At 31.9% G+C, this 25,666-nt stretch overlaps 2 protein-coding genes and 1 long non-coding RNA gene across 3 annotated transcripts; 2 read left to right on the forward strand and 1 right to left on the reverse strand.

Annotated features, from left to right (window-relative positions):
* Positions 1 to 5,396: 5,396 nt before the first annotated feature.
* LOC146905066 (protein FAR1-RELATED SEQUENCE 5-like) lies at positions 5,397 to 9,346 on the forward strand. Its single transcript, XM_085727685.1, has 2 exons — positions 5,397 to 5,540; positions 6,851 to 9,346. Exons 1-2 carry the CDS (start codon positions 5,485 to 5,487, stop codon positions 7,575 to 7,577), a joined length of 783 nt encoding a protein of 260 aa, XP_085583811.1. The 5' UTR covers positions 5,397 to 5,484; the 3' UTR covers positions 7,578 to 9,346.
* LOC146905067 (protein FAR1-RELATED SEQUENCE 7-like) lies at positions 7,661 to 8,945 on the forward strand. The gene is made up of 3 exons (XM_085728434.1): positions 7,661 to 8,224; positions 8,325 to 8,428; positions 8,630 to 8,945. Exons 1-3 carry the CDS (start codon positions 7,661 to 7,663, stop codon positions 8,943 to 8,945), a joined length of 984 nt encoding a protein of 327 aa, XP_085584560.1.
* A 1,524-nt stretch (positions 9,347 to 10,870) lies between the features above and the next one.
* Positions 10,871 to 11,836, reverse strand: LOC146905068 (uncharacterized). The gene is made up of 4 exons (XR_015018600.1): positions 11,612 to 11,836; positions 11,289 to 11,386; positions 11,120 to 11,204; positions 10,871 to 10,967 (listed from the first exon to the last, which is right to left on the reverse strand). It is a non-coding gene; the product is annotated as an uncharacterized LOC146905068 (long non-coding RNA).
* Between the last annotated feature and the right edge of the window lie 13,830 nt (positions 11,837 to 25,666).

Consider the following 25,666-nt stretch of genomic DNA (forward strand, 5'->3'; position numbering starts at 1 on the left):
CATGTACCCCTAAGCAACCTCAAGCTATAAAAAGAGACCCTTGCACACTATTTTATTCATTCAAAAACATCGGCGGTTCAGAGCAAGGGTCAAGCATCAGAGATTCAAGGCGGAATTTCTCCTTCTTTTATTATTTTTAGGGTATGTTTTTCTTTTGTTTTGTATTGATGTTTGTTTCCATGAGCAACTAGATCTCTTGATTTGGGTTCCACGATGAACCTCTTCTTATTTGTTGGAAATTATGAATAAAGTTTTTATTCAGTTTATTTCTTTAGTTGTGTTGAGATTTAAATTAAACCGCTACCCGTTCTTAATGCTTTTGCAATTTGTTAACTACGAGAGTAACTTTGTAAATTGTTATGTAGGGTAAAAGCAGGAACTGACAACCTAAAATCTCCATGTTTATTGGCCTTTTTGATGACTTAATTCTTTTTTAGGTTAAGTTTGTGTTGTCTCGGTATTGCTTTTCCTTTGTTAGCATAATACACGACTCCGGTTGGTCCTACACAAGTTAACCTAGGAACATAGAACGAGTAATATTGTCGTGGCACATTAAATCAATGATCACGAAATAAGTTGTTTAATTTCTCAAAAGATAAATTCCATTCAAAGACGAAGGGGGATTCAAGAAAACCCTAATCGTCGTTAATCATTTGAATCACAAAACCTAATCTTGCATTAGGCAGGGAAATTAAACCCTTCAATTCTAATCATCTTTTATTATTCTTCATTTCAAAATAAGTTTTGCTAATTATTGAGTTGAACGACAATCCCTGTAGAGAACGATACAACTTACTACTTTACTACTTGTTGCGATTTGGTGTACTTGTCAATTTTGTCCATCAACGTCTGTGGGGTGTAACACCCTAACCCCGACTAGTGTTTTCTAAATTAAAAATACAAATAATATTTAAACATACAAGGGTGTCACACATTCTCATTATTCAAAAAGTACTTCAATTTAATTAAAAATAGTGCAGCGGAAATAAGTTAAAAACATAGTCACATCATCTTAACAATTAAACTATATTCGACATGAATCTCAAACAAAGTCAGAAAAGAAAAAAGAAGTCTCAATCCCTAGTGTTATAAAATCAGAGCATTGACCCAAACTAAACTCTCAACAACGGTAAAAGTTGACAAAAAAAGCTTCACGCCATCCTCCAAGACTTACAACTTCTAAGGTTCTTCGTCATGAGTATTTGTAGCACACAAATGGCATATGCATCCAACAAAAGAATGTGGTGAGCATACATTTAAAATAATACGTGTGCATAATCATCATGAGTAGACTCAAAGAAATAGCATACATAAAAACACAATTAGCCATATACATTATCATTATTTAATAATAATCACATGTCGACCCCCAATACTTAAAAACAAAGACAATTATCGTTTATGAATTCACAATTCATTAATGGAATACAATTATGTATGCAATGCTCATAAACTAGACCAAATATCCATATGGGTACGAAACCTACACACCAATTTTGGATATCAGAGGTATGTTACTGAATTTATCCAGCCCATCATTAAATACACATCTTCAAATAAATTCAACAATGAATGCATGAATGCCACACAATTACTCATCAATACACATCATTAACAACTCTTTACACGTCATTGAATAACTCATCATTACACATCGTCAAATAACTCATCTTTGCACATCATTTAATATTTCGTCAATTCAATTCATCATCTAAAGCATATTATTTCAAACATGTCAAGTTTTGACACTCATCCTTACTTAACTAACATTAGAAGTTAATTCTTTAAGGCCATCATCTTGTTACCTTTAACCCTACTGTTATCCAAGTACACTCCACAAATAATCATCAACTGAACCGATTCGATTTACCAATTTAAGTTCATTAAAATTCCTTTAACCATTAAACTTTTATCCCATTTTAACATATAAAAAGGTAAGTCTCTTGATTAGTCATTCCTTAACAATTAAATCTCAAAAATAGAAGTGACTGGACGCCAAAAGATTGCTCTGGAATGTCCGAACACGACACAACTTTTTTTCTCATGTACAAGTTGTCTAAAATATTAAAATAGCCTTTTGTTCAATGCCATAAAAACTTGTGTTGTGTTATGATATTTTGCCTTGTGTTGTTCTATCCAGGATTTAGTTTGGTGGTATGATAATCCATAGAAATGATTGTTATTACCTCTATATTTTACCCCACTTTTTGTGATCCTTGGGTTGATGCAATACATTATTCTCCTTAATTTGGAGTAATTTAGTTAATTATGTTTATAATTCGATTTTAGTAGTTTTAGGTGTTTTTGAGAAAAAAAAATGATGCTTGATTATACTTTAATCATTCATGTTAAACTTTGTATTAATGATTTGATCAATGTTGTCGCAATAGGCTTGATTGTTGAAGGTTGAATTGCGCTAAGTTTATAAGATTTATTTAAATATGTAAATAAACAATCTATATGATATATACTTTCAATAAAACGATCAAATTATGTTCCCATGAGCATAACTTAAATGGTAAAGACATTGTAATATATCCCCGTGAACTTAGCTCAGTTGGTAGGGATACTGCATATTATATGCAGGGGTCGAGGTTCGAACCCCGGACACCCCACTTCTTCACATTTAAATGTGTGAGCTCTAACCACTAGATTACTTGACAAAAAAAAACATTATAATATATAGCGACCAAAGTTTGAATTCCAAATTTTCCATCTTAAAAGGTGAAATTATGATCCGTTGATCACTGCTATTTGACAACAGAAAAACAATTAAATTTATAATTATAAAAATATTTATTGGGTAATATGTTATTGAATCATGTAAGATCAACAATGATGTAATTTGACCATTTCTCAATTATTATATTCATACAAATATTAATTTAATGGCTAAATTACCTTTTTGAACCTCTAACTATTTAATTGGTATCGGATTGGTCCTCTAACTAAAAATTGATTTATTTCAGTCCCTTAAGTTTCTCACCATTACTACATTTAGTCATTTCCGTTAAATATAATTAAAAAACGTTAGGGTTCATCAATTTCTGGAAAATAGGAAGAACACCATCAACAACAGCAAGAATAAAACTCAGCAACATGAACAAACAACAACAACAAAACCCTACAACAAACAATCAAAACAACCCATTAACCACAACAACAAAATCGAGCACTACCAACATAAAATTAGGGTTCTAAAAGGGGGGGAACAAAAAGGGATAAAATTGAATCTGATAAATCTGCTTTGCTTGAATGACATAAAACGAATTCTATACTCAATTGCTAACCTTTTTTCGATTATGATTCCTTGTTGAAAGATAAGTTAAATTCAAAATTGATATGGGATTTCTTCTTGAATTCGATTCTGAGTTTGGGGGTTTGAGATTTTGGTTGATTTGGTTGCTGGGATTTGATGAAGATGATGATGAAAAGGATGATAATGATGTGATAAAGATGATGTTGAAGAAGGGGAGGAAGATGCATAAATATTAGGTGTGTATAGAGTAGTGATTTCAAGTTGTATGAAGAATTTTATTTTATTTTCTAGATTTTTGTTTTGCTGTTTTTTGATGAAGGTGAATGAGGAAGAAGTTGAATGAAGATGATAATTGTATAAAACCTAACGTTTTTTTTAATTAATAACAGTGAGAAACTTAAGGGACCGAAATAAATCAATTTTTAGTTAGAGGAACAATCCGATACCAATTAAATAGTTAGAGGACGAAAAAGGTAATTTAGCCTAATTTAATTTGTTTGGGCTTTAAATAGACCCCCTCCAAGTAAATTGTGAGACTGAACCCATCAAATTAGCCGGTTCTTAGTGAGTTAAAAAAATATTTGCTTGCATTTGATTCTTCACATGCAATACAACTAATTTAGTACAATACCGTAATTTGTTTGATCAATTGATGTTGTTAAAGGTTTTGCTAACAAGTGTGTTTAGAGTATTTGTTTAGGATTAAAAAATATAAATAATTTATAAGTTTTATGTGATAAAAGTTACTTTTTAAATGTTCAATATGTTGAATGCATCATTTTCAAAACAAATTTTTATAACAAATGCCTTAAAAACTTGTTAACATTTACCAAATAAAAAAAGGGTTATGCTAACCAGTTGTGTAAGTGGTTCGGTTAAATCTGATGAAACCGAAAATTCAAACCGAACCAAACTGAAAAAAATATTTGACCTTGCTTGGTTTAGTTCAAAACCAAATCGAACCAACCTAAACCAATCTATTTTGATTTGATTCTCGGTTTTTAATTTTGAGATCCAAAGAACCGACGAACCAAATCGATGCTAACCTCACTCCCTGTTCTCCTCACACATAATTATGATTAAACTCAAAATTAAAGTCCAACATAAAATACTCCTTAATTCATTCACTTTCTTCCATCATCATCTCATCTCATCACTCATACTCTATTTCATTTCTACTAAAAAATAACACAACTGTTAGTCACACCTAACCCATCGTTCCTCACCGCCGCTGGGATCGCCTATCTCTTGTTAGTTTTTTCATATTAGTTATACAAAGTAGTTTGAAAAACAAAGAACATGGAAAACAAAGTTCCATGAAATATTTGAGTATGTTGTATGCATGAAATACAAATTTGTGAAAATAAAGATTTTTTTAAAATTATTTTCAAACAAACCGATCAATCGAATCAATCCAAACCAAGTAGTTTGGTTCAGTTTCTTTTTTGAAAAACACTAAAAACTGAACCAAATCGAACCGATGAAGATTTCATGGGTTCAGACATTTTTTTGATCAACAACTGATCTAAACCGAACCATTACACCCCTAAATTGCTAACAAGTGTCTTAAGGCACTAGTCAAGAAGTCAAAAAGAGAACTAAATTATAAATTTTATGTAGAAAAAGTCCATTTTAAAGTTTTAAAGTGTTGAATATACAATTTTCAGGTGCCGTTTAAGGTGGGTAACCTTATTAGGTCTCCTATCGTAGGAGAGCTCAATTTTTTTTTTTTGAAAACTTCAATGACCTGCTTTTGCAGGTTTGGTACATTGCTTACCTGTTGTAGAAGGTAAAAAAAGATATAAATAATTATTATAATATTTTCATTTACAATTTGATGGTATCAATATTAGAGGGTCAGTATGGGAAATTCATGTTTTCCTTCTTTGAAAGATAGATCTAAAGAAAGACAAAGAAAAAAATAGTTTTCTGAAGAATACATTAAAACGTTCTCATATCATGTTCCTCTTCTCATCTTCTAGAAAGCTATGTTCGATTGACCATGTTGTTCCTGTTCTTTGAATCTTCGATTGCTCTTTCTTGTTTTTACCTCTTTTCGTTTCACTGTTCTTGTTCTCAGCTTTCTGAAGCATCAAAATGTTCGAATGGCTGTCATAGTGTAGAAACGTGGATACCAAAATCTTTGATGTTCTTCATTTCTTGCTTTCATTAGGACCTAGAAGCCAAAACTTGTATTGAAATCGGAGGAGATCTGGAAGTAGTATATGAGCTTGTGTTTCTATATTAGAGAGAAGAGATCTTGGTTCAATCAAGTACAAAGGTTAGTTCTCACAGCTTATTGATTGATTTAATTAAGTTAATTTGAAGAAATACTTGATAGAAATAGCATACATGTTAGTTTAAACCAGAAGTTGTATGCATACATGTTATTTTAAACGAGAATAGCTTAATCGAAAATTTTGAGCTTATTTTTCTCAAATTCTAGTTGTAGAAGATGTATGAACTTGAAAGAGCAAATTTGAGTTTATTTTATAGTACAAAATGCTTAAAAGAATTTATAAAATTGCTTCAGAAGGCTAATTAAGAGTATTTTTCAAGATTATATAATAACATAAGCACTTAAAGTTAAAAACCTATTTGAAAGAACTTATAAATAAAAATAGCTTAATCGAACATTTTGAGCTTATTTTCTCAGATGTCATAAATATGTTAAACTTTAAGCCATAAATATGTTAAACCAGTAGCCAAATTCATAAATATTTCACCAAACTGAATTGGTGCTTGTATCAGGTATATTGGATCTGTTAAACTTTAAGCCATGAAATAATGAGTTATGATAATAATAGATGCATGGGAGTGGTGGATGTTGAGGGTTTCCAAGCAATCTGTGTTGACAGTTTGGGAGTGCTTTGGTAGACTGCAAAGTTAGATGATTTGTAGTAGAATGGATGGTTTTTAATCATATGTATTGTCGGGTGGCTTTTGCATTTCTTTAGGTTGGACAAATAGTGGCTGAATTAGATCAAAATTGGTGCAGTTCTGATGTATTGTAAAAACTTGTTATGTTGGCACAACTTGCACTATAATTAATGAATTCTCTTCGGTTTTTTAAAAAATAAAATAGATGTTTGGGTAAACTTTTTGGGTCTGTATTAATGTAGCTTGCTTACCCAACCTATGGAGTTGGAATCCCCAGGAGTTTTTGAGGAGGTAGTGGTATTTTTTTGTTCTGATAGTGGATGCTTGCGTGAACCTTGGAACCTTTGTCCTTGAGGTTGCTGTTATACTTGGTTTGTTTTTCTTTTACTGTCTGGTTGTTATTTGGGCTGGTTTTTATTGGTTTTGGTTGCTAGTGTGAACCTGTAGTGGTGGGGGCTAGTGTGATGCGTGGGTATGCATAGTTGGGATTAGAGATCATCTCAGTACCTCGCATCATATAAAAACATCAAAGTTTTAAACCGAGTCTCAAATATCCACTATAACTTGTACTACATTATTATAAAGTTCAATTTTTAATAAGTTCCAAGCAATGAACAAAAGTGTTTATGCATCCATATACCATTAATTTATTTAGCCTGTATGGTCTGGTTAATAACTGTTTTTGTAATGAAATTGTGCTGTTAAATGCAGATTGATGGATTTGAATATAGACAACATTGATGGTGAAGGTGTCAATGTAACTCATGATGATGGGGAGTGTTCTGATAGCGATGCAAACGACAATGACACTGCTAGTGACGATTTGGATGAAAATTCAAACAGCTTCAATGAATCAACACACTCAGATCAAAATCCAAACGAATCTTACTTAATTGATGATGTAGACAATATTGTGAAGATGGATATGTTTAACTTGAAGAATGAAGATGTTTCGAAGTTGCAATTTCGTAATCTTGAAGTTGCGTACTCATTTTATTGTTGGTTTGCAAAGATTAATGGTTTTGCCGTCCGCAAAGGTCACGTTATTAAAGATAAGAATGGATATGTTGTTCAACAAACTTTTGTGTGTAATCTAGAAGGATTTAGGTATGACAGAGGGTTAACATCAGAGAAACGCAAGCGTGGTCCAAGACACGAAACCAGGTGTGGTTGTGGCGTGAAATTTCGAGTGCATATTGATATAAATTCAGGTCGTTGGTACATCACACTTTTCAGTTATGAGCACAACCATGATATGTTAACAGAGAAGGATTGCGGGTTGTTGGCTGCTCACAGGAAACTGACAAAGTCAGATAAGATTCAAATCGATAACTGTGGCAATGCTGGAATAAAGGTTACTCAAATGATTGGTGCATTTGCAAATGCTGCTGGTGGGTATGATAAGGTTGGGTTTTTGAAGAAAGATGTACATGATTAAATTCTCAGACAAAGAAAACAAATGTCTTCAGATGCCAAAGGTGCTGTTAGGTACCTTCTTGATCTTCGTCTTAAAGTCCTTTGATGTTTGTTGCGCACACTGTTGATGCTGGTGGTAGGTTACAAAACTTATTCTGGAGCGATGGTGAAAGTCAAAAGAATTATGAAATCTTTGGCGATGTGCTTGCCTTTGATGCCACCTACAAGAAACATAAGTACAAATGTCCTTTTGACGTGTTTTCTGGTGTTAATCACCATAACCAAACAATCATTTTTGCTACTTCCATAGTCTCTAATGAGGTTGAAGGGACATATGTTTGGTTGTTGGAACAGTTTTTGGCTGCAATGAAAGGCAAGGCACCAATTTCTGTAATAACAGACGGTGATTTAGCTATAAGGAATGCCATCAAGCAAGTGTTTCCCAAAAGTTATCATAGATTATGTGCGTGGGATCTACTTCGCAATGCAATGTCCAACATTGGTATTGCAGATTTCACTCCTTATTTAAAAAAAAAATGTATGTTTGGTGATCACGAAGTATGGAAATTTGAAAAACTATTGAATGAAATGGTAATTGAGTTTGGCCTGGAAGAAAACAGTTGGATCAATGAGATGTTTGAGAAAAGGAATATGTGGGCAACATCTCATGTTAGGGGGAATACGAACTACATCAGGGTGTGAAGCATTTCATAGCCACATGGGTCCGTTTGTACATTCAAAGATGAATATGACTGATTTTGTAAAGCAGTTCCACCAGTGTGTAGAATATTTTCGATTTAGAGAGGTTCAAGCTGATCACCAATCTCAATATGGGAAGGCAGTGTTGCAGACCAGTCTAAGGTCGCTCGAGAGGTCAGCTTCAAAACAATTCACAAAAGAAATATTCATCTTGGTACATTTTGTCCTTAAAAAGGTTTCCCTAATATCATTATTAGATACTCAACATATGTCATCCTTTGATATTTATTCCTTGACAAAATATTGAGACGAGGGATATGGTTTTCGAGTTTCGCATTGTCCACTCAACGATGAATTTAAATGCACTTGTCTTAGAATGGAATCTATTGGGATCCCTTGTGAGCATATTGTGGCGGTGCTAGTATATCTTGATTTTGCTGATTTCCCTAAGTATCTTGTGCTGAATCGTTGGTCACAATTTGCAAAGGAGTCTATCCGTGGAAACTATCAAGATGGTTCACACTACTGGGATTCACATTTGGTTGCGAGACACGCCAATTTGGTGAATCTTAGTAAGGAAGTTTCTGATTTGGCATATCAGGATGTTGATGATTATAAAAATTATTTAAATTACCTTACTGATGAACTGAGTAGACTGAAATCGAGGTTTAGCCATGAAAATGGTCCATAGAATTCACATGTTCCAGTGGACATGGAAAACATACTCAACCCTGTATGTTCAAGAAGCACGGGATGTGGCCCCAGCGGTAATAGTACACCTAGAAGGCATAGGCGGATACATACATGTGGTAGATGTGGTGCAATCGGTCACAACAGAAGATGTTGTCCTACCTTGACTGAAGTAGGAGACATGGGTGCGGGTGGTTCTCTTCAATCACGATTTGTACGTTTAAGCGAGGATGTTTAACAATTTAAAATTTCTACATCATGGAAATGTAAGTATGTTTGTTTATTAACTTGAATATGAACCTTATTATTCATTATTAACTTGAATACTTTAACAATCTTGCAAAATTAAAGTGTGGCTTGTAAAGTTTCCTTATTTAATGAACGGAAGTTAATTTGAATGCAGGAATTTCTTATGTTGGACTATTTGATGCCAATTCAAAGCAAATTGTATGAGAGTGGTCTGCTGATTTGTAATGATGGTCATCTCTTGTCTCTTGTATTTGACTTAAAACTTATCAATTTGTATGCTAAATTTGTGTAACCTTTATGGTTTAGGGACAAGTAAGGAATGTATTACGAAAAGAAGACATATATATGTCAAGACTGATTGGTGTTTTTAACCAGATGCAACTGGATTTGAAATCTTAGTCCCGGACTTATTATGTCTTGATCATTGATATGTAACTGTTCTATTAATTGTTTAGGATCATTTATTGTGTTGCAGCTGATGTTTTTTCTGGTATGGGGGTTGACTGTGTTCGTGTAGCTGACTGGTTTCCCCCCTTCTGTTTAGCTGTTGTGCTGCGTTTTTTAGGGCTTTAAGGTGTTCAACTTCTTTTTGGGTGGTCTTGTGGGGTGGTTAGTTATTAGGTTCCTTTGGTATACGGAATTTTTGGGTTGTCCCGGGTGGGTGTTCTGCATATATACGACACATTTGTAACTTATCCTTGTTTGCCTTTGGTCTACGTGTGTCTTGCACAAGCCGAGCCTAATATATTTTGCCGATTAAAAAAAAACTATATTTGTAGTTGTTTGAGCTCTTTCTGTTTTGGAAGTATTTATCGTCTAACTCATGTCAAGTAAAGAAGCTATGTGTAATGAGGATTCAGAGAATGGATAGGGTGAAACTTATATTGCTGGTAACCGCATATAACCTTTTATTATATGCTAAACTACAAAACATTTTTTCTTGCACCATATAATAGAAGTTCCTGCTAACAACCCATAAATTATAATAGACATATAATAGAAGTTCCTGCTAACAGCCCATAAATTATATTCAAACATATAATAGAAGTTCCTGCTAACATAACATGTCAGTAGTTATAATAGAAACAGGCAAGCTCAACACTAATTCCAAAATTTCTTACCACTCCAACCATATTGTGAGTAAAATTGTTCTACATATTAAGCCACTCCACTACATATAATGCTGAGTTGTCACTGTGACATTGTCAATGCCACTGGGATACCCAACTATAAAAGGTTTTGTAATAAGACTTAAAATATACACTCGTAGCCTTACAATGTTTCTTATTGTAAAACGTCTTTCTTCCAAGGCTTCTTCCTTAAAGTGGGAGTCTAAATGGTAAATCTTTTGGGTGTCCATTGAAACCACCATCAGATACCAGTGGCCATTAGTGTCTTCTATTGGAACATAAATCTGCACAAATTTTACAATTGCAGACACAATGTTAAGCTAAGTCAAAGAATAAATATGAAAAACAAGTGGTTAAGTAGAAAACCATGTGAGTTTTAACATTACCAGCCTTAATCGATCAAAGGGTAATCATTCCCATAAAACGCATGCAAAGCCTCTGGAGTTGAACCTCTAGCAACATCAACCTTTATTAAATAATCAGTAGTATTTAATGTCATTGTGTGTTCAAATAATTAAAAAAATTGACCTTTAAACTGTTTTTAAATCAAATTATACCGAGAAGGATGGTGGTAGACACCACAAAAACTTGCAAATGTTGTTGTGTTGTGTCCAAGATACCTTGAGCGCCATCATTAGTATTATCTATGTAAATAATAGTAACTCCATATTAGTTGATTTATGGCTTGATTTATGTTTAAAACATAGGGCCACAGTAAACCTTTCATGAAGAAAACATAAGCACAAACTTTGAAAATATTCATAAATATTTATACATAGAATCAACTCTTGTATACCTCTCTAGACACTACCAGTCCCGAACACATGCATTCAAAATCAGCTCGTGAATACTCGTTCCTCTCAACTTTGAAAATGGTATCCCTATAATATAACCATAAAACTTGTGTTATATAACCATAAAAGCATGAGAACGATAATACAAATATATTGTTCATAGGTTCTTGCCCTGAGTTGAAGTCTTCTTAAAACACATAAGCACAAATTCGGATCTCTACATGGTCCAGTTTCATGTCTGAAGAGGTCTTGAAGGCACACCTGAAATGCTGTTTAACAAGACAGCTTGTTAACATCATGTTTAATTTATATAATCTGTTTTTTCATTATTGTCTGGTTTAGTGGTGGGAAGGACAAAACACACATTTGTGCATATTTTGGAATTCTCAGATTCTAATTCCACGACTAAAAAGTTCATTGGGACACGATTTTTTTAGTTGCCGCAATTTCAAACTCCACACTAAACACACGCTTAAATGGTGTAAATATGTTACCTTTGGAACCATTAAGCCGTTATTGTTTCTAAAAGCATTTGATTTTCCAATAGCAACACCACCCTTGACACGAGCACTTGGAGAATTTCTTTTGACTTTTGTTGCTCTTGGAGATGGTCCAGTTTTAGAATGTGGTCCAATTCTAAGCTTGTCTTTTGATCATTCTCCAGGTGATGGTGTAAAGGTCAGCCTTCTACACATTGTTGCCGACGTTATTATTGTGTCCTTCAATCAAAAGTCAGAGACGTATGATTATAATTCTAATAATGCATGTAGAATATTCATTTCAAAGAAATAGTATTATGTATGCTAAAATGCAAAATCTACCAACTCCAAATACAGGATACTAAGTTCAATGTTACTTTCTTGCACGCCTGAAAATGCATATTATTCTCGTAAAAAAGACTTACCAAAAGGATTATAGTAACAATTATTTTTCTGCATGAATTCAAACTCGAGAGTGCTACTGAAACACAGAAGGAATTAAGTTTACACACTCTAGAACATATTGACAAGAAGTAATAAGCAAAAATTATGGTTATATTTACCTTTGCAGTTGCACCTCTCCTGTAGTCACTGTTAAAGGGTTTGATATCATCACAGAGTTCACCATCACCTAAGGTCTTATAGGATTCACCAAATGGAAGCTTTCCTTTGTCAATGTTCAGCCTTTTGTTATCTGGAGCTGGACGTACAAAGTCTCCTCTTGTAACTGGTCTTTTTTTATGCTTAGAACTTTCATCTTCGGTGTCCTCAATATCCGAAATATTGATTGTACCCAAATTTTTCAGCATTCCCATTCCCTTGTGTATTGTTTTTTCCTGACCCTGTGTTTCTTTTGCCAAGCGAGTGACTTTGTTGACAATGTTTCTGTTGTCTTCCACATCAGGAGAATAGCCACAGCTGCTATGAACCTTGCTATTTTCAGGTTTGGAGTTAGGAGTATCATGATCAACTTTCTTCAGTTCCCTTATGCAATGTTTAATCATTTCAATGTTGCACACCTCTATGTTATCCACTTTAGTACTCAGCTTCTGCACATATAAAAAAAAGGCATGAACACAAAGGTTTATATGTTACTACTTACAAGAACCAGTATGGATTTTTGTTAATAAAAAACTAAACGCGTGCACACCTCCATGTTATTATAGGAGTACTTGCACAACAAGTATATAAGCATTTCATAGTAGATAAGCATTCATAGTCATTATTCACCTCCTTGTATATAGGAAGGAATTGTGTAACTATATGTTGAATAACATATGAGAGGCTCCTCCTCTATCACTTAGCTTATATTTAGGAGTTTAGTTGCTTATTAGTTTCTATATATGCAAACCGATGTAAATCATATTTTATGATTCAAATATATACAAGTTATTTCTTCTATAGTTATTTTCTTTAACAAATGTTAAAGAATAAACTAGAACCAGTATTTCTTTTAGTAATAATATGAACTTCATACCTCAATAGCATCAAGAATGTCAGCCATTGTAACTTGTTTTGAACTGATTTCAGGTAAGCTGCAGCACTCTTCAGCAATTTCTTTTTCACAAGCATTCACCTGTAACATTAACAGTGTAGCCATCAAACCTTAAATGATTAAAAAACATAAATGTGTAAAGAAGTAAATGTAATCTTAAAATTGTTAATAAATACTACAACAAGTAGTTAACTCAACGTGTTGGCAAGCATGGTTCATGACACCACCAATGTGATACATGCACATATTAACTTTAAACACGACAGTTAACAATATCATTTTCAGCTTTCATTGCCTCTATTTCCATCTTCAACTCGAAGTTTTCATCCATTGTCTTCTCAAGCTTATTGGACAGTATCTGAACATTATAGGAAGTTGAAATCCCAGATCTCTCCACCTGTGGCTATTAGTAACCGACACAATAGAACAACAGCAACATCTTCCCTTGCATCGTATTCCGTTTTTGCAAACCGACCAATGGAGACATGTGGTTTTCCTATGAAAGGACTTGCCAAACGTGCAGAACAACATTTTTGGAAGGTCATTCTTCAACCTTGTTAGATGCAACCCTACCTTAAAATCATAATATAACAAGAACAATATTATACACATAACATAATACTACTGTCCAGGACTTCCTAGAACATAAAGGTTTATATATTACTACTTACAAGCTTGAGTTTCTTCATGTTCACTTGTGTAGTTGCTATATGAACACTGACCAATAACCTGTTCCTTGCAGGGCTGTAATGACATCCAACTTTCCTGTAATACTCCTTGTAAGCAGCTTCAGCTTCTTCCAGCGTGTTGTATCCTTTTTGCACGTTGTAATTCCATCCACTTATTTCAGCAAAGCATAAAGACCATGACAAATAAATTCCAGAATTCCTTCCTTCAAATACCACATACACCTTCTTTCCCATTCCTTTGTCTCAAATGCACGATAGAAAATATGAAGCCTTGTGAGTATATTTATATGGCAAAGCATGTTAGCTTCAATGATTTTAATGGTCAACTGTTTTCATTAAAGTTATAATGTAGTGGTAGTTGACTATAATAACTAGTTAGATATGGTACAATAAATTGGAGTATAATATAGCCAAATAAATATGTTTATGTAGACATTAATTAACTATAATACATCATTTGTTCAATATTATAAGCAAAAAAAAATATACTTTTTAGTTTATTGAATAAATGATATATGTGGTTTGTAATATAGACCACATACGTCACTTATTTAACTAACCTAAAAAATACATTTTTGCTTATAATTTTGACCAAAAGGTGTAGATAATGTTGTATGGAAAAGAAATATAATGTCATGTGAGAAAGAGAAATTATAATTTATTTATAAAATTATCTTTTGTTAATGGTATACGAACGATAAGTTCTAGAATTGAAATAACAGAATAATAAATAGTTAATTGTATAATAAGAGAGTATTTGGTTAGATACCTATAGGGCGCAAGTATATAACATTTTACAACAAAAAAAATACCCCCTCTCTATCTTCATAAAAAAACATTTTTTTAGTATTTAATAAATTAAATATGAATTTTTCTAAACACTGTCATTTCAAGATTAATGATATAAAAATTTTGAAATAGTTAATAATGTGTGTATGTCTAAATCATTTTTATTTAATAAATAGTTAACCTTATAATTAGGTATAATAAGAGAGTATTTGGTTGCATACAAATAAAGTGCAAGTATATAACAATATTTTTCATAAAAACATAAAATATAAAAAATTATGATAGGACAGGGTTATTAATTAAAATAAAAAAACATAAAAAATATTGAGACACCATTTCAAAATGAACTAAATCTCCCCTAAACACAACTAGTATATGCTTAGCCACACAAATAATCGAAGCGTGATAATCCTATCAATTTGTCAGTCTATAGTATCCTATATAGTAAAAACAGTGTACAAATTGTCTGCAGGTGTGTGTTGGCAAAGGATAAGAGCAATTATATCAAATCACCACACAAAAGCCACTTTATAAGGAAATTTGGGGCAGAGTAATGACTTGACCATAGGAGTATTTTGGAAGTTAGACATGTGTAGACGTTAAAAAAGTCTAATGAAAACACCATTATTTACACCATTAGGGTGTCTACAATGAAAACCTTCAATCTTGAGGTCTTAAACGAATTGACATAGACATATCACCTTTTTATAATTTTTTAATACTCCATCCGTTCCATATTATGTGACCTAGTTAACTCTGTCACGTATGCCAATGCACAAGTTTAAACTTAAATATCTTTAATAATCTATTAGAAAAAATTATGAAAATTTGATATTTTGAAAATATTCATCGTGACGAATCTAACAAGATCTTATATGCTATATTTTATATTTATATATTAGTAGAAAAATAAGGTCAAAGCATGTAATATGAATAGTACACTTTTTTAAACTAGGTCATTTAAAACGGGACAGAGGGAGTAATAGTATCTAATAGATACTCAACTACTTCAATAGAGATCCTCTAGCAAAATGTATAAATGGGTCTCACAAATAACTCTTTATCATTTACATTCCTTCAAAAAAAATGATTATTTTATTAAAAAGTGATGTGGGGTTCACTTAAGAATGAAGAATGAGGGTTTTAAGTGAGACTTTGGGTTATCTATATTTTTTTATCTATATTTAAATTATAATCTAATTTAATCTTGGGTTAAATATGTTTTTTTCCTCACTATAAATATATCAACTTTTCATTTTAATCCCTCTAGAAAAATTCTGACTTTTAGTTCGTATAAAATTTTCAATTACCACTTTTGGTTCTTACTTTTAAGTCAACTCATATTTAACTTTTGTGTTTTATAATGAAAGTGTGCATAAATGTGTAGAATATTATAAACATCTATAAAAAAAATAGAATTCTATAACAAAATATGAATTAAAAATTAATCTTTAACGGCCATGAAGGTAAAAATTCATATTTAATTCATGTTTTGTTAAAAAAAATTGGAGAGATTCTTATAATTTTACAAACTTTTATGCAAAATTTTATCCAAAAACGTGAAGTTTACATATCAATTTACTTTAAAGGAGACCAAAAGTAAAAATAGAAATATTTTTGCTGAATTAATGTCGAAGATTGTTATAGAACGGAAGTTAGGCTTAGTTAGACTGTCATAGAACAAAAGTTTGTCTACGTTAGAAGATTGTCATAGAACAATAGTTTGTCCAGGTTAGATTGTCATAAGTAAGAATCTTAGTTCTCAACAAGATTCGCATAGGACGGAACTTAGTCTTATTAAGATTGTCATAGGTAAGAATATTAGTTGTTAAAAAAGGTTCTCATAGAAAGGAAGTTAGTTTTAGTAAGATTGTCATAGATAAGAATCTTAGTTCTTGAAAAGATTCTCATAGAACGGGAGTTAGTTTTAATAAGATTATCAAATATAAGAATCTTAGTTCTTGAGAAGATTCTCATAGAACAAAAGTTAGTCTTAATAAGATTGTCAAATATAAGAATCTTAGTTCTTAAGAAGACTCTCCCAAAACGGAAGTTAGTCTTAGTATAATTATCATAGATAAGAATCTTAGTTCTTAAGAAGATTCTCACATAACGGAAGTTAGTCTTACTAAGATTGTCATAGGCAAGAATATTAGTTGTTAAGAAGATTCTCATAGAACAAAAGTTAGTCTTAGTAAGATTATCACATATAAGAATCTTAGTTCTTGAGAAGATTCTCAATGAACGGAAGTTAGTATTAGTAAAATTATCATAGATCTTAGTTCTTAAGAAGATTCTCGCATAATGGGAGTTAATCTTACTAAAATTGTCATAGGCAAGAATATTAGTTGTTAAGAAGATTCTCATAAAATAGAAGTTAGTCTTAATAAGATTATCAAAGATATGAATCTTAGTTCTGTTGGAGTAAGCCCTAATAGTCAATCTATATTGATTGTGTTTGGCTTTGTATCATGATATTGACATAAATATATATATATATATATATATATATATATATATATATATATATATAGTGAAAATATAAATTATAAGGCGTTTCTTTATTGATTTTGTTTTGTTTCAAAATAATAAAGTCCCTAGAATAGTTAGTCCGTTTAATGGAACATTAAGTATAACTTAATTGTGAGACCCCGTTAAACATAAGGAAACTATTATAAAAGTATCCATAGTCAAGCTTTATTCAGAAGTGGGATATCATTAAAGCATAGAGACTATTATGTGGGTAGACTGATGATCACATCTCACAGCTCATGGATAAAGAGTTATCAAGTCTTCACATAGATATAAATATTAGGAGTAATATTTATATTGGATTGACCCACCGTGAGAATACTACATAGTAATTTATGCAATTGTCATAAGATATACTCACAACGATAATAGTGTATATCGCTCTTAGACCTGAAACCACTGTGATCCCTAGATGTGGACTCAAGTGCTTTGTTGCCATTCTAACGTTGTCTGTAAAAGGATAACCATAACGTTGGTTGATGGGTACTTGATGAAGCATGCTGAGGGACATGAGTGTCCTAGATGGGATTTGTCCCTCCTCATAAACGGGAGATATATCTTTAGGCCTCTTGATGAAATATGACTGTAAAACTGCATGGCCATGCCGAACTAAGTCAATATAAGATATTGGACTTATTCGTTATTCAGTATATTTCGGAATCAAGGAATATAAATATTGATCTATACAAGGGTGACAATATCTATGCCTTGGGATCAATAAAGATATCGAGACAAAGGAGTAAGTGTACACATGAGTATTATCATGGAAAGGTTTCGTCAGATCACTTGACATTCTTGTCACTTGGGTAGCAATGATGTGTTGCTAGATACCGCTCATTGTTTATAATATTAAATATTAGATTTAATATTATTGCCAACGTGACTAGAACCTATAGGGTCACACACAAAGAATAGTCAAAAGAGAAATATATAAGTATGACTTATATAAGGGGTGCGTTTAGTAAATAACGCTAATTAGTTAGCAAAATTACTAAACTCGTTGTTGGGCTTACTGAAGCCCAATAGTGACTTATGACTTGCAGAGCACACTAGAAGTTCTATAAATAGAACTCTGGTGCTGAAGTTTTTGGTTACACGTTTTGAAGCAACCCCTTTCTTCTCTGCACTTCCAATTCATTGGCTAGCACCGAGTTTTGGTGGAGCACTGTTCGTGTGGACTTGCTAGAGGCTTTGCTGCTTGCTACTTGCTTGGCTGTGATCGAGATTCCAGTTTCCAGTTCCAGCTTTCAGATTCCACAGTTCAAGGTAACAATCAAATCACTGATTCATGTTTGAATTTCGTAATGATCCAAGGAATGAAAATCGAAAATTTTCCGCTGCTTCTACTCCATTCTTCTATTCGATTTTCCTTCAGTGGTATCAGAGCCAATTACGAAACCTTGAATCGGATTGCTTTGTTACTGCTTTATGTTTTAATTTGATTAAACATATTGAATGTAATTAAAATTAATTGTGATTTATTCAAAAATTTGTTACTAGCGTGTGAATTTGATTCAAAATCTAGTAGCTGTCAAAGTGTTGACATCACGGATAGCCATATGCATATATTTGAACGGTTTGAATTTGATTCAAATCAAAATAATAATATTTGTAGCAAATCAAAAGGTCATGTTTGTGGGACAAATAAGAAACCGTGATTTATTCATCAAATATTTAAGTGGATATGGTTTTATTCTTTCAAATAAGAGAAATCCATTTAACTAGCATATTCGTGGAATGCAAATCCCAATGATAACAATATTAAGTGTTAATATTTTATTATTTAAATAATAAGAATTAATTAAATTTGATATCATATATGTGATATATGATTCTAACACAACATCATTATATGTGATATATTGATGATGTCAATCGTTCAATAGGTTTTATGAAATTGATTGTGAATTTGTAGTCAATTCGTGAGATTGAGCTTCGATATCCGAATATCCGATTCTGGTGAAGCATCAAAGATCCGGTTGTCCATACTGAACAAACAATTGTTAAAACTATTGATGTTTGATTGTCGTATTAGGGTACCTAACTATACAAAAGTTGTATTATTATGGTTGATCAATTGTTTTCAAGAAGATTGTTTTGACTTTGAACAATTCGTGAGATTGAGTTTCGATATCCGAATCTGGTGAAGCATCAAAGATCCGGTTGTTCATGCTATACAAACAATCCTTGAAAATATTTATGTTTAATTAACTTATTCAATTTGAGAAAGGTAGTAAATTTAAAATATATGATTTTGAAAGAGTTTCAATATCAAATATGATTCTTTGAATTTGGTAATAAAATATTTGCTTAATTTTAGCACCATAATTTGTTTTGGAAACAAATTGATCGCCTAAATAATGCATATTTAATTATAATAATTATTGAGTGTCAATATTACTATAATTAAGTAAATAAATAAAAAAAAGGAAATTCTACCTTTTGGATTGTTTTTCAAAAGTTGTTTGAAAAGGTAATAAACGATCCTAAATTTGATAGTAAATTTAAAAGATCATGATTTGAAATAGTTTCAATGTCATATATGATATTTTGAATTTATTTAAAAGATTTGCATAATATTAATATAATTTGTTTCTAATTTAAAAGTATCATGATTTTGAAAAGGTTTCAAAATCAGATATGATCTTTTAGATTTGGTCCTAAAATTTGCATATTTTAATTTTATTTATGACCCGTTTGATTTTGAAATTAGTTTCAAAAGGAATATATACATATATATATATATATATATGAATCAATTTTATATGACATATATCTCGGTCAAGAATATTATTTCCAAATCTTGATTGATTCTAAAATTGTTTAAAATAATAATAAATAGTTATTATTATTTATTATATGGTAATCAATCATAAAACGCAGTTAATAATAATATCAATCATGTTTATGTGCATGGCTTTTCGATTTGCTTTGATGTTTCAGAAACCGTTTCTAGTGAAACGTCAAACCTTTCGATTATACATATCGACAGAAGCATTATTGGTAAATTCTGTATAACAACGATATATGTGATATACTGGATTTGATTGTATTTTAAATAAGTCAGATGATATTTGTTCATATTAATTGGTCTGATGTATGGAGCTTCGTAACCGATTCTGTGTACTCTGGTGAAGCATCCTAGACTCGATCATGATATGTGAATAAACAATCAGAGTACTTGTTTAATAAGATCAGATTGTTATGACAGAATTAGGGTTTGCCGAAACGGTTAGGGTAACCAGAAACGCGTCAAGTGTTGATGCAAAATACAGTGCTAATTCAAAGTGAATCGTTCATATGTGGAATTTTAATTTAATTTATTTAATTATAAGGTATAATTAATAACAATAAAAGTGTGTTTGTTATTATTATCATGTGAATGATTATGGCCTTAGTCCTTTTATTTTATTTCTTTTGGATATTAAAATACGGCCTGCGTGTCGTGCCTCTCTCTTATATCTCTATTGTACATTCTCTTCTCATCCACTCCCTCGTATGTAAAACGAGTTTCTTTCATATGTAATGTAAATAGAATGCAAAGAAGTAATAGGGCTCATGACGTTAGGATAGTCCTAAAGGTCAAGCTTGGAGAAGCAAGGTCGTTTCTAGGATTAGTTTAGATTCTCTCATTGGCTTGAGAGAGTCATAGCGTTAGGATGGCCATAATCATGTCACTTTTATTATTGTATAATCGTTATGCATGTTATGATTGGAGTGCGAATATATATGATATATAAGCCGTGGTGAGGTGAGATCAAACTTAATAAAAATCCTTCAATTCAAAATATTAAGTTTAATGCTTTCCAAAAGTTTAACACCCTTCAAGACTAATATGGAAATGTGTAGGTTTCGCCTCCGCGAGGTGCACTTTCTATACTAGTAAGTTGCGGTGCGGTAATCCAATTTACCCAAGTGTTATTCTTTTGGGTTTAACTTAACTAAATTAATTTTAATAAGATTAAAATAAATTTAGAAGCAATATTTGGGAACATCTATATGATAGATTAGAGTAAGGAGTTATTCACTCAAATGATTTGAAAGTTGTATGAGATACAATTGGAAGGAGTTCCTACCTAAATAACTGAGTTTTGAGTACAGCCCCCGTTGACTTAAAGCAAGGTGAAATATGGATTTCAACCCACTAGAAAATCTTTCAATGAGATTTTCCGATTCAAATGTTGAAGGTCATTCGTTTTGAGTAAAATAGTGGGAGCATATTTAATTAAAGACCTAATTAATTATGTTTTTATATCATGATACATTTTTATTTTATTTTCTGTATTTAGAATTTCTTCGGCATATATAATTTTATTATACTATTAAATGTTCTTATGAAGAACAAAATCTTCAGAAAGGAGTTTCTGAATTGGTACAAAATTAAGAATTGTTCTTAAGAATGAGAAAAACCGTTAATGTTTTGAAAGAGTCAAAATAGAAGTAAGACTTTTTATCTACCCATATAGTTATAGAAAGTTAAATTTCTACTTCTGCATCATAAGTATATGATATTTGATGATTGGTCTCATATTTGTTGAAATATAGAGAGTTCTAAAGAAGCGGGAGATTAACTATAAGTGAAGTCCACTTACGTCTAGAATGAAACAAATTGTTTTATTGACATAGGAGCTAATGCTTGGACTTAAATTTAACTTGATATGGAACCAAATAATTGTTATTAAATTCCATATAAAATAGAAGCATCAAATCATATATCTTGCATTGACAAGAGAATGATTGTGTAGTTGAATAAAAAGACAAATGTTGTCCTATTATCCAAATAATGTTTTCTATACAAGTGTGTTAATCAAGGAATGGAATTGAGTTCCATGATCTTGATAAGCTGGTCTATAACTTATGTGAAAAGAGGATCAAATGAGATTTGAACCTTTTGTAGATTATTGGCATCAACGTTTAGTACAAACAAGTGTGATTCACATTTCCAAAATCCATGGATATGGACTATTGGACTCATTTGATTTTATATCATTTGAAGGATGTGAGCCCCACTTTTCAAAAATAGATTAGTACACCGGTCACCAACAAAGGTGAAAGGGCACGTAATTTATTTGAGTTTATATACATATGAGATGTATATGGAGAACTAAACATATTTGCTAGATATTGTTTCTATTACTTCATCTAACATTACTAAATCATTTAGTAGAGAAGAAAAGTGTATTTGACACGATTCAAGAAGACTTTGAAATTGTTCAAAGATTTTAACAATGAAGTAAAAGGAATAAGTTTGAAAAGTATAAAAACTATACGAGTAAGTCGTGATGGTAAATGCTTGATTAATGAGTATAATTATTTATATCGTTTCATGTTTGACATGACTTGATCTAAAATAGTTAGATTATAGCTCAAAGACTCTTGAAATTAGTTAAATTACAGTTATTCTTCACCCACAACTAGTTCTAATTGAGTAATCATAAAGGCACCATATTAGATATGGAGGTAAGAGTACCTATTCTTGACTTTATGATAATTTGAGGTTATATGGTTTACTAGATAAACTAAACTTAAAATTAAATGAATGTCTACTTGTGGAGGTTCTCTTAGGAAACTAGAGGATACTATTTCTACATCTTCTCCCTTGACAAAAGTTGTTTGTCGCTAGAACTGAAGTATTCCTTTTCAAGGAATATAGCTTTGGAAGAGCCAGTGGGAGTGATGTAGAACTTGAATTAAGTCAAGTAACACAAAATACACATCTCTCTAAGAATGGAACACGAGTTGATTCAACAAAGGGTTGTTGTTAAATCACCAGTTTGAGTAGCACAAGATCTAAATGGCTTGAACTTTGAGAAGTGGCTATATGCCATGGGATCTTATAAAGAATCTATGTACACAGACCATATATGGATATTGGAATGTGAGTTTTCTTTTAGAAAACTGACATGGATGGTATTATGAATACCTTTAAGATGTGATTGATTGTAGAAGGTTTCTTGCAACTCGTGATGCAAATCATGACGAAACTATTACATCATTGTAATGCTTAAATCTATCGATCCCAAATTCCCGTTGTTGTATAATACATGTTCTAGAAGATGGATAACGAGGTTGTATTCCTTAATTGGAATAACCTTATATATGTATTTGACATATGTAGGATTTCGTTAATCCAAAGGATACTAGAAAGGTAGATGTATTATCAAATTCATTTATGAATTAGAGAAAACTTCTCGAAGTTGAATTGTTTATTTTATTAATGAAGTTTTATGAAAACTATGATTAATAAAGAAATCTTGTGCACACAAGTAAATTAGTGGGAGCATTTATATTAGTTTGGTGGAGTATGTAGATGACATACTAGTCACCAAAACAATTCATCTACACATGTAAGACATGGTTAGAAAATTATTTCTAATATGTACCAAAATTGATTATAGTGTTCGACACTAGAATACCTTCAAGAATATCCTTGGATGTCTTAAAGGATATTGGATTGTTTCTTGAACACGGATGAAAGAAACGTTGTAAATGAGTTACAATGCTGTTGACTTTCATATCAGTGTACAGTATATGCTAGGATATAACCTATGAAATTTGTAAAAGTACAAGCTTCAGATAGTTGTTGTTTCTATTACAGATGTCAAATATATATGATTTGGATTGTTTAGCTCATAATTGAGTGAAAGCATATGTTTCATGCATTGCGGATTTCATTGATCTCGTCTGAGGTAAAATTGGTTTAAATCTTGCGAGCAATGAAAACTTGATCTCACCAATGATCCAAATGTATACTTTGACACTTCAATTTCTTTTCGATAGAAGATCGAAAGTGGAAATTGAAAGAAGTATGACCTACCAACATAGGAAAGAGTTCCTTATCTGCTAGTAGAGTATCTTGTCCATAGTGTGCTTGATGCTAACACTTGACGAATAGATATTGAGTTAATATTTGATTGGCTTTTAGTGCTAGTAGGAGATTGTTGGAGTAAGCCCTAATAGCCAATCTATATTGATTGGGTTTGGCTTTGTATCATGATATTGATATATATATATATATATATATATATATATATATATATATATATATATATATATATATATATATATATATATATAGTGAAAATATAAATTATAAGGCGTTTCTTTATTGATTTTGTTTTGTTTCAAAATAATAAAGTCCCTAGAATAGTTAGTCCGTTTAATGGAACATTAAGTATAACTTAATTGTGAGACCCCGTTAAACATAAGGAAACTATTCTAAAAGTATCCATAGTCAAGCTTTATTGAGAAGTGGGATATCATTAAAGCATAGAGACTATTATGTGGGTAGACTGATGATCACATCTCACAGCTCATGGATAAAGAGTTATCAAGTCTTCACATAGATATAAATATTAGGAGTAATATTTATATTGGATTGACCCATCGTGAGAATACTACATAGTAATTTATGCAATTGTCATAAGATATACTCACAACGATAATAGTGTATATCGCTCTTAGACCTGAAACCACTATGATCCCTAGATGTGGACTCAAGTGCTTTGTTGCCATTCTAACGTTGTCTGTAAAAGGATAACCATAACGTTGGTTGATGGATACTTGATGAAGCATGCTGAGGGACATGAGTGTCCTAGATGGGATTTGTCCCTCCTCATAAACGGGAGATATATCTTTAGGCCTCTTGATGAAATATGACTGTAAAACTGCATGGCCATGCCGAACTAAGTCAATATAAGATATTGGACTTATTCGTTATTCAGTATATTTCGGAATCAAGGAATATAAATATTGATCTATACAAGGGTGACAATATCTATGCCTTGGGATCAATAAAGATATCGAGACAAAGGAGTAAGTGTACACATGAGTATTATCATGGAAAGGTTTCGTCAGATCACTTGACATTCTTGTCACTTGGGTAGCAATGATGTGTTGCTAGATACCGCTCATTGTTTATAATATTAAATATTAGATTTAATATTATTGCCAACGTGACTAGAACCTATAGGGTCACACACAAAGAACAGTCAAAAGAGAAATATATAAGTATGACTTATATAAGGGGTGCGTTTAGTAAATAACGCTAATTAGTTAGCAAAATTACTAAACTCGTTGTTGGGCTTATTGAAGCCCAATAGTGACTTATGACTTGCAGAGCACACTAGAAGTTCTATAAATAGAACTCTGGTGCTGAAGTTTTTGGTTACACGTTTTGAAGCAACCCCTTTCTTCTCTGCACTTCCAATTCATTGGCTAGCACCGAGTTTTGGTGGAGCACTGTTCGTGTGGACTTGCTAGAGGCTTTTCTGCTTGCTGCTTGCTTGGCTGTGATCGAGATTCCAGTTTCCAGTTCCAGCTTTCAGATTCCACAGTTCAAGGTAACAATCAAATCACTGATTCATGTTTGAATTTCGTAATGATCCAAGGAATGAAAATCGAAAATTTTCCGCTGCTTCTACTCCATTCTTCTATTCGATTTTCCTTCAAGTTCTTGAGAAGATTCTCATAGAACGGGAGTTAGTCTTAGTTAGATTATCATAGATAAGAATCTTAGTTCTTAAGAAAATTCACGCATAAAAAAAGTTAGTCTTGGTAAGATTA

Source organism: Medicago sativa, chromosome 7 (assembly GCF_051527215.1).
Source record: "Medicago sativa cultivar Bolivia chromosome 7, Bolivia_mono, whole genome shotgun sequence".
NCBI classification, from domain to species: domain Eukaryota; kingdom Viridiplantae; phylum Streptophyta; class Magnoliopsida; order Fabales; family Fabaceae; genus Medicago; species Medicago sativa.